The sequence below is a fragment of the Fistularia commersonii genome, chromosome 34 (genome assembly GCF_037954325.1).
Source record: "Fistularia commersonii isolate RoL2024-O1a breed Wild chromosome 34, RoL_Fcom_v1.0, whole genome shotgun sequence".
Lineage (NCBI taxonomy): Eukaryota > Metazoa > Chordata > Actinopteri > Syngnathiformes > Fistulariidae > Fistularia > Fistularia commersonii.
This window is the reverse complement of record NC_141317.1, coordinates 746,830-757,450: the sequence shown is the minus strand read 5'-3', so window position 1 is coordinate 757,450 and position 10,621 is coordinate 746,830. Positions and strand designations below refer to the sequence as shown.

Below are 10,621 nucleotides of genomic sequence, written 5' to 3'. Positions count from 1 at the left end.
ATCATGCATTTTTCAGGAATTAAAACATCCACGACACTAAATGCCGTCTGTCTACAAATGCTGTGCGTAGCTCTCCTCTGGGCATTGTACCTATCATTGCAAGTGCATGGTATTGTCACGTGAGTCAAACAATGAATCACAATTTTTAAAATTAGGATCATTAAAAATGTCAACAATCTACGAAATTTGTCATTATCTTAGTTGACTTTCTGTAAACCACTGTACTGGTACAATAGGAAATTGTTGTAATATTTAAGAGAACTATTGTAGCGTGATGAGAGTCCTTGGACTAAGAGGCTGAGAGGCGGAACCTTCCGCGGGTCTTGTTCTCGTCGACCCCTTTATCACGTCGCACTGCAAGCGGAGGAAATGGCGATCCAGGTGCTGCAGGGTTACTGGCCAACCAGTCAAATACCCTCCAGATTGACACGTAAGCTGACATGCTGCCTCTATTAGCACCGGGAACAGGAATATGATTTTAACTAGTCGGAGGTCCAGTTTGTTTCGGATATCGAAGCTATAGAAGGTAAGACTTTCCAACAGGCATTTCCTTGTCTCTGTCCCTGGACAGTATGCTCGGCGGCTAACCAGTTAGCGTTAATCTCATAATCTCAGTTAGTATCTCAGCCCGTTACTAGCGCTTCTTATTGTCCTGTGACCGCACCAGGGTTCATCTTCCTCTTGCCTAGACAAGGGCGATAACCTTCCTCATGTCAGCCATCTGCGTCTTAAGTGGTCAATTCACAAGTCTTCAATGTATTGTGTAATAAGACCATCACGCAAGTATTAAGTAATGAATGATTAAATTACAAAATTTGTGAAACATTGTTTCTTTTGCTATTTCATGAGTCGGTGAAAAGATCTTTTGCAGACCCAAACGCTGGCCGATGCGTGGATAGCAGTCATACGGGGAATTTCACGTGCATTTAAGAAGTAACGGCTCTATACGTTTTATTGTCAGACAAGTGAATGACACGTTGGTCATCAGGCTAGTATTAAACAATCCTGTCTTTATGGAAGATGCCATATTCATCATATTTTTACATGTAAACATTAAAATGTATACACCAAATATCTTTTGAAAATTGGTACCACTTTATCGGTTGTCTAAAAATAGATGTCTGATTGGTGATTTTCCTTGAACAACATAGGAGAAACACCTGTTTGTAAAATCCCATAATGTGTAAAAGTGTCACCATAAAATCCTCTAATAACCTTCCAAGTAAACTGATACCTCTCCAATGGAATATTTAAACCTAGTCTCAACAAAATGCGAGCTGCAAAATGGGTGTGTCGACGACAAGCCTTCATTTGATGTAAACTGAGTAAACAAACAATGATACTGACCCTTTTCAGTCTGGAATTACAATATTGAGGTTTTGCTGGTAGGCCCTTTTTTTTATTAAGACTGTTATATACTGTATACAATGTTGTGCCGTTACTGTTTGATTGAGTCATAATTCCTTTTTCCTCCCCCAGGAACTCCTATTGCTGGCGTTCGGGATCACTGCTGATACTATAAACCTTGCAGAGGAATGGCCAAAGATCACAAATATGACAGGATCGAGACATTTGTGTTGGCTGGTGCAAATGGTCAAAATGGCCAAAAGTGGCAGACTGGAATGAATAACTTGGTACACGATCACGTGGCGAGCAATTACTGCATGTCGAGGATGGCCAGAGTTACTAAAGACATTCAGCAGAAGTGTGCGGCGTATGTTTTAGCGCTGAGACCATGGAGTTTCAGTGCCTCACTCACGCCAGTGGCCCTTGGCAGTGCACTGGCATACAAACTGGAGGGATCTGTAGACTTGGTCATCCTGATGGTGTGCGCAGTGGCTGTCCTTGTCGTACACGGGGCAGGCAACCTAGTAAACACGTACTATGACTTCTCTAAAGGGATTGATCACAAGAAGAGCGATGATAGAACTCTTGTGGATGAGATCTTGGCGCCTCAGGATGTTGTAATGTTTGGAGCCTTGTTGTACTCTTTAGGGTGCTTGTGTGCTACACTTCTCTTCTTCCTGTCTACACTTAGACTGGAGCACCTAGCTCTTATTTACTTTGGGGGATTGTCTAGCTCTTTTTTATACACAGGAGGTAAGTAAAGTACAATGTCAAATTTGTTTGCTTGATTCCATCGGCTCATAGCAAAATTACATGTCAAGACAAAACACTGCCTTTCAGCATGGCTCTGCTTGGACAGGCCTGCTTTTTGATTTTTGTTTGTTCACTATTAGTGACAATTAGGAATGCAACGTGGGATTTTATGTGTCAAGTGGGATCATTCAAATGTGAATTATCCACCCTCGATCTCAATATGTCTTAAAGATAGTTAGACTGCCAGCACAAAACTAACCTGTCTGAACTGTAAGAAAAAGGGGCTTTTGTATTTGACAGTATTACATGTCAGTTTCAATTTTAAGCTTTCTACTAAGGACCCTATGGTCAGCTGTTTATTGTAAGGTGCAGAAAAAGTATTTCATTCTGCACACATGGGCCTGTGGGCAAATGGCCAACTGAACATATAACTACTGTTTCATTTTGCTCTCATAACCGTCAGATGCGAGGCAAAACAGAAAACAGCAAAGTGTCTGTTATAGGCTTAGACGATTAATCTTAAAAAGGATACCAAAAAGTTTTACAGCTCAAAACTTCCTTTCAAAGGTTTTTGGAGCTCTTGGAGTTTGCTTATCCAGGACCATAGAATTTTGGTCTAGACAGAACTGAGACTCCTCACAGTGCCAGCTGTGTTTGAATGCCAGAGAGGTAATATTTTCTGCCCCTTAGGATGGGACTGCCTCATCAATGTTGATCCCTTTTCTCAATCTCCTCTTCTGACTGTTGAGGATGGCTGATTTGACAACCTTCACAGGATTGGGTGACACAGGGGAACATTTTAAAATGATCTTCTTGCCTTGGAAAAAATCTGCATACCAATAGAGCTCCAAAAGTAAAGAGAATTTATTTTAGCATGACGTTTCAAGTCACAATCCACTCTTCTTCAGATGCTTAACAAATAGGTTTAACAGATATGTTACTGTGCTGCCAATCTGATTCGAATGACAAGGACCTGTGGGGCGATGTGGAGTAGCCACTCGCCCGTTGGTTTCTGTTTTTCCCTCCATGTCTCCATGTTCGTGATGTAACCGTCATGCTAAAATAAATGAATCTGCTTTACTTTTGGAGCCCACTTGGTGTGCAGATTTTTTCAAAGCTTCGTTTAGTCCATATTTTGATCCAGCACCTATCCCTAACCGGGCAGCGGATATGCGTGTTTTTCCTTTTTCTCAAGCTCAGTAATACATTTTAATAGCATTTCTCCTTAATTCTGAATATCACCATAAATTGCCCGACCTTGATTCAGTGTTCATTGGTTTTTAGGGAGCAATTTTGCCTGCAAGCGGAAGAAACAGTATTACATACAAGTATTAATATATACATATAAAAAAAAAAATCCTCATGCTGCAGAGATTTTGTGTTTTTACTGTAATTTTCAAATGAACACCTATTTGTTGGTACTGGTCCAATATAACCTCACCGTGCATCTTTATACAAATACAACACAGGTATATGTATGTATTATTTGAAACACTATATAACGTTCTCTGCTGTTGGGTTGGTTGATGGCAGGTCATTCAGGGAAGATTTATGTCAATTCCAAGCTATGTTTGGGCCAGGCTGCCTGGCCACCCGAGCTTTAGATACAGCTGCCTCACAAGAGAATGTGATTTGGGATGAGGAAGAAAAACCTGTTATTCTATGCTTTTTATAGGTTTAAACTTTCCCTAGTTTGTATGATCATACTACCTTGATGTTCAGGACAGTGCGTGATTACAGATTTCTCATTGATAATAGATACCAACATCCAACATCCTTTTTCTTCTTTGAAGCAGTAAAATCTTTCAATAGTGGGATTATACTCTGGGATTACACCGACAGCATGACTCCAATATAGAATGTTCATAATGAAAACATTATCTGGATAAATTGACTAAATTTGCTAAATTAAACATAGAATTAACTTAATATCTGTCCAAGATTTCAGCTGATTTCTCAACATTTTACTTTACATTGGAATCGTCCCTTTTGGAGTATATGCTGATAATATTGTCCATCCAAAATGAGGTGTTATTTAGTGGGGATAGGATGGGTATATGATTAGTCTTTGAATTATCCTGAAATTATTGGTGTTCTCTAATCACATAGGAATAAAAGAAAGATTGTGTGCATCTTGGTATTTGAAGTTGGATTGTCACCTTTATGTGCCCTTTCCCTCAGGCATTGGTTTGAAGTACGTGGCCCTGGGAGACATTGTAATCCTCATCACCTTTGGCCCATTGGCAGTCATGTTTGCCCATGCGGTGCAAGTGGGCTACCTGTCGGTACTGCCGCTTGTGTACGCCGTCCCGCTGGCTCTCAACACAGAGGCCATCCTTCACAGCAACAACACAAGGGATATGGACTCAGACAAGCAGGCAGGCATCGTGACTCTGGCCATCCTCATCGGTCCGACACTCTCCTACGTTCTCTACAACCTTCTGCTCTTTGTTCCCTATGTACTGTTCTGTATCCTCGCCACACGTTACACCATCAGCATGGCGCTGCCTCTACTCACACTGCCCATGGCATTCCCATTGGAGAAGCAGTTTCGCACCCAATGCTATGCCAAGATTCCCAATAAGACAGCCAAGCTCAATCTCCTTATGGGACTTTTCTATGTTTTTGGCATCATTCTGGCTCCTCCTGGCAGTTTGCCGTTACTCTAATTCCATAGCATTAATCATTCAATTTTGATGTTTTATTGCAGACTAGTTCATGTAACACTTTGTATTTGAAGAATTTCCCTGGCTTTAATTTATTTTCTAAATTGTGTTACGTAGAATTGTTTGTTGGTTTCTCTGTGGCACTGAAGAGATAGTCAGTCAGATGATTTATTTTTGTTTTTCCTCAATATGAAGTCCACTCCATTCTGTTGGTAAAACATGGTATCATACTATAGAGTTATGGAATTTTTATCACACAGTAGAAGGATGGAATTTTTTAACCTTAAATGGACTGAAATTTCTATGTCATTTGTTCTTAAAGTGCTGAAATCCTGAGGAGAGTAGGCCTACTAGACATTTTTTTCCTTAACTTTGTCCTCTACCAATAGAATCGTACATTTTAATATATCCCCCTCCAAGATCCAAATACTCTTTTGTTCAGTGGTAATAAAACTCACAGATGCTCAATTTCCATGTCTTTATTTCAGTGAGGCCAAAGAAATAAACTTTTGTCCTAAATTAATATTATAAAGTGTAGTGTGACAAAGAGACATTTTCTTAGGTCTTTATACCCTCAGTTAAGGGTATACTAAATGTGTAAAATGCAAACATGTTTCTGCATGGTAGAATTAAAACGATCAAAGCAAGCATCTGTCTGGGAAAACTATAATTACGGAATAGGAATAGAAGACATTCTGAAGTTGTTATGCAGATTTGGCATTAACAACATCCAAATGGAGCATTTTGATATTTACACAAATGAAACTCTTAGAGGTACTGAACATCAGAAGTTGACAGCTTTTTTTTACCATTTTAATTTGAATTTGGCTGGTTTACTATATCGCCCAATACATATTGTATTTTGTTCTATATTTTTTATTATTTATTGATAGTTATTTTGTTACCATTAGTCGTTACATTATTGGCTTATGTATATATATATGTGTGTGTGTGTATGTATATATATATATATGTGTGTGTGTGTATATATATACATATATATATATATGTATAAAGGGCATGAGGATTGTATGAAAGTGGAAAAGTGGAATGACTTTGCTTTTGCCCCTTCTCTGTCAGTCACCAGATCGACACATGAACACCTGCTGGAGACTTCGGAGTGATGGATGGTTTCCATTATGTCCAATCACAAAACATTTTTATTTTCTTCAGTATAGGTGCATTTGGCTAAGATTAGTTAAGCGACAAGTATTTCAGCCACTATTCGATCAACATGCAGCAAGCATCAAATCTTGAAAAGGGTCATCAGAGAAAACCTCCCATCCAGCTGTTAATATTTGGCGGATATATCTAACTTACTAAAATAACTACGCGTGATTGTGTCTGTACATGGGTCAGCAGGGGGCAGTGTTGGATAACCAACTCTCGAGATTCATGCCCGAGATTGAGATGGACTCCTGCTACTTAGGGCGCTTGTGCTTGTCTGCGTGGTGGATAAAAAAAACAACTGCTACTTGTGCCTCTGCAGGTTGGAGTTCAGTAAGTACTCTATTCATGCCCACGAAGGAATTCACAATTCTAGCAATATCCACAAATATCAGGTAAAAAACAATCAATAAAACACAATTAAAAAAATAAAGGGTCGTTTAAGCTTTTCGAAGCTAGCCCGCCGCTGGATAGGATGTGTACGTGTGCTTATGAGGATCTGCTCCGTCTGACGCCTGCTTGATGGACCATCCGACTCTGACGTCATATCGGAGAGCTTACATCATAAAGTGATATCCCAAGTGCATAGAACGCTATGCTTTTATAAAGAATGTTACTCATAGCATTATATCTGCATTCATATAGCAAAAATCGGTTACTCGTTTCACTGAAATCAGTAAGAAAACGTCCAGCGCTTGAGCGACTCCCCGAGGCTACGATTCGCTTTAGCAGTTTACCAATTCAAAGTGTTCTGTACTTTCCGAGGAGCACCTGAAGGCAGCATTAGTAGTGACGCAATGCATGGGCGTGTTGTCATGGCTGGGTCCAGCAAAACCTTCTTGTGTAGTAAATACTTTCTAACGATAAAACAAACCATGTCGGCGGTGTTTGGAGACAATGACGTGGGATTATACTCTTCCACAAAATAAACATTGTTGACAAAGAACAGGTGAGTAGCTACACTATGCTATGAGTTGCCTTTTTCATTTTCCTAAAGGAAGGCAAAACATGAATAAGCTAGCTAGCGTAAGCGTTTGACAAGCCGCTGTAGTATTCGTACAAGCCCTTTACCGTCCCTCTTCGTGTTAACAGCATTGTGCTGTACCATAAAGGGCGTCTAACACATTGAGAGAAAGTTAGATCTGATTCATCACGTTCCGGTTGACCGTCTCCAACGCTACTGATGAAACAAGAGAGGGCTTAACTTGACCCGGGGGTAAATTAATATTCGCTGGCTGGCGGCGTCGTGTTTGGAGCACCTTTCAGCATCGACCGGCTGGGAACATGACATAGGATGTTCGGCACACGCACAGCCCTTAATCACACAGACGGAGCGAGTTTCTGTGTGGATGGGCGAACTGTCAGAAGCACGGCAGTTGTACGTCACGATGCTGCAGCTGAAGTTACAGTCGTTGCCAATTATCTGTTTACCATGATCCATATTGGCTCCAAAATTCTCCATCACCAGCAAGCTTCAAGTGTATGCTGGTTTACATCATTTAAAGTCCCAGTCATACAGGGAGCATCTCGATTTGAATGAAAAAGGCGCCGGGAAAGTGATTCAGTTAGCAGGTCGTTATTATTCAAACATCAAGTTCTTATCGTCTCAGCCTGCAGGATTGGTTTTATTGTCTATTCCGTTTGTCAAGACGGAAAGTGGTAAGAGTGGTTTCAAGTTTGCTGCTACCTTTGACTTGAACACTCCGCTAAATGACTGAAATCTGAGGGAGCAGGTCTCATTGAACACCTTTAAGGGCTACTGAATGACTTGGACCCTGAAGATGTTTTCAATGATTTAGACTCGCTCGGAAGTTACCATGTCTGCATTCGTTGAACACGTTTACTGTTGTCTATTTTACTGTGTAACTATTCTGACATCCGTGGTGACTGTAATGCTTTTATGATGTTGCTGCTGTCATTGGCTTGTGGGCTATGCTGCTGCCTGTCTTGAAGAGGGCACTCGTAAAAATGATTTTAATCTCACTGAGTTCTATCCTGGTTAAGTAAATGTTGAATAAAGTAGAAATAAAAACGACAAATACTAGACAACAGGGACAGCTGTTGTACAACAAATTTTTTCATCTGTTTTTTAAATGGTAGGTCAACAGGTTTGCTGCATGTCTTTTTTGTGTCATTTTATCATAGATCAGAGAATTTTGTGTTAGAAAGAGTACTGTCTGAAGTAACTCGAGCTAAGAAGGATTTATAGATGTATCTGATTAGTCTAATGATAATTAATGGATTTATTTTTAAGCTGACAGTTGCCTTTTCACAGTTAACGACATTCAGACATCAATCATGGTATAACATTGGATTGCACTCATGTGGTGTCCCTTTCTACGTAGTCAGCCCTGGGCTTGTATGATTTTTGCAGTGTCCTTAAAGGATTGCTGTGTTGCGCTTTTGCAGACATGACAATGTTGAAACATCTTTTTTTTCATTCCTCTTTTTTTCCAAAGTCAGTGATCATTCTCTCACTTTTCACTGCATCTGTTGTTATATCATACATGTCATACAAAAATTATGTTACCAAACAGACAGTCCTGCATATGTGAGCAAAAAGCCAATATTGTTTAATAAAACAAAGTGACTCCCAATAACATTGTTTTTATTTCCTCAATAGAACAGAGGTCTATATTTTCTGCCCTAGAATGCACTGAACCAACATCAAATCATGGTATTGCTATAATCCTGGTCATTTTAGTCGGGTAATTTAATTAATATTCAGCTGATTTTCTAATCGGAGTTTTGCCTCAGCAAATATTCACCTGGGTAATTAAAGGAATAATTTGTAATTTAGTATACTTAAAAAGCAGGAAAACTCTTCCTTCAAATCCACAGAAATCATGTAATGATTGGTCAGCAATTGCTTTAAAGAAATCGAAGAAATTGGTTGAGGACTGGCAAAGCATTAAAAAAACTGTTGTAAATGAAAGTCATGATTTTTCAGACTTAAACGGTTATTGGTGAATGCGAATTTATACCTTGAATACCTTGAAGCATTCTAACTACCAATTATGGTTCTTTCTGTTGCATAGCAGGCTGGAAGGAGACAATACTTTTTTTGACAAGCTGAACAAGTACATATAATGAAGTAGAAGTAAATTGTACATCAGATTTATTATTTTTGATAAGTTGGAAGGTCCCCGCAATATATATCAGAATGTCATCTTGCGTAATCATCCAACCCATAATGAATTATGAAGATGATTTCTAAATCAAGATGTTGCACTTTGGCAGATACATTTACCCTAACAAAGGTATCATTAGCAAAATGTTTAGCAAGCTAAAAATGATAACTTTCTGATCAGTCTCTGGTAAAAAAAAACAATGCCAGACCAACCTCAAATCCATTTTGCCATGCCATAATAATATATATATACATATATTTTATTCTGGTTGGCAGAAGAGAAACCTATTTATCATCTCACTATCATATTATTCCCAACTGGACTGGTGATTCAAATCAATGGCCTCTTGGCCTAAAGTTAGTCCTCTACTAGTTCAACATATACTTTATAACACTGTGAGCAGTAATGCATCATGACTCCATCAGACCTAGCGTCTCAGAGGCATTCAGCATAGATGACTGATTTAAGAGCAATTCCTTGTTCCTCCAAGTCCTTTGTAATACACAAGCTGATGTCTGAACACCTACAAGATGGTGTGTTCAGACAATGTCTTGGCAATTGGCAATGTCTCAGTTTATGAGCTCTGTGTACTTCAGGCTGCGACTAGCCTGTGCTTCAGCAGTTCCTCTAGTCAAATAAAAAATAGTGCTACTTTTCTGAGATCTACACATAAAAGTATCTGACATGGGCAAAAGCAGCTCTGTTCACAAGACAGGAGACTGATGTAATACATTTTCTCATATGAGTGTGGGTCTCAAGCTTCCCAAGTTCCCTTCCATTTATTCTCCTCTCTTGTTAAGTCCAATGTACATTCAAGTGAATGTGCCACCATGAGCTGAAAAAATGCTTTGGCTGTTTGGGAAACATTTTGTCAATGTCCCTCACAGTTGTGGCCACATTAAAAGAAGTATTGTTCAAGGCTAAGAAAGCACTCAGAGTACCTTCCTCTGGCTTACACTGTGAGGGGCTGAGCTCTCCAGCACAAACCAGTTTGCTATTGAAAATAAGAATTGTGGCAGGTGTTCATTCATAAAAAATTCTTTGAAATCCTGCTTCTTTTCCTTGGGCATATCCCCTCCTAACCCAAAAATAACACCGTGACACTCCTTCCAAAAGGCATTGCCCCTTCCCCCTTGCCTTTATCATCTGCTCATCTGCTTATTGGCAGTGGTGCGAGTTTTGTCCCTGTAGACCATGAAAGAGAGGGCTGTACATCCTTATGATGAGCTTGATGCGCTTGTATGTGTTCGCACATATTGATTGATAGACATTGTATTGGCTTTACGTGCATACTGCTGCACGGACGTCTTCTGTTGATGGAATACAACATTTGACGAGTCGGCTTGGCTTTGCCTTGTTTTTATTCAAAAGTACAGGACTCTCAACCTTAATGCAGCATTTGTGAGGCAGCTGCTCACCCTGGTCATCTTCTTCTCTCTCCTCTCCCCCTCCTCCATGGTGTAATCCTTGCTGACACAACGTACAAAGGACTAAATATCGACAGCATCCTCCAGCAACAGTGCCCCCTCGTCTTCCTCCTCCAGCTTAGATCCTCCA

General features: G+C 39.8%; 2 protein-coding genes across 3 annotated transcripts in view; both read left to right on the top strand.

The window, feature by feature from the left end:
- The first annotated feature begins 353 nt into the window (after window positions 1-353).
- On the top strand, window positions 354-5,231 carry ubiad1 (UbiA prenyltransferase domain containing 1). Of its 2 annotated transcripts, none has more exons than XM_086141357.1 (3): window positions 354-526; window positions 1,480-2,100; window positions 4,282-5,231. In XM_086141357.1, the coding sequence occupies exons 2-3, from the start codon at window positions 1,536-1,538 to the stop codon at window positions 4,767-4,769; spliced, it is 1,053 nt and encodes a 350-aa protein (XP_085997483.1). In that variant the 5' UTR covers window positions 354-526; window positions 1,480-1,535; the 3' UTR covers window positions 4,770-5,231. The 2 variants fall into 2 exon arrangements, with proteins under 2 accessions (XP_085997483.1, XP_085997482.1); XM_086141356.1 differs by having other exon boundaries at window positions 391-430.
- A 1,512-nt stretch (window positions 5,232-6,743) lies between these two features.
- Window positions 6,744-10,621, top strand: part of mib2 (MIB E3 ubiquitin protein ligase 2) — a 69,330-nt gene continuing 65,452 nt past the window's right edge. Inside the window, exon 1 of the mRNA XM_086141785.1 lies at window positions 6,744-6,882. The gene's annotated coding sequence lies outside the window, so the exon portion shown is untranslated. The remainder of the gene's footprint in view (window positions 6,883-10,621) is intronic.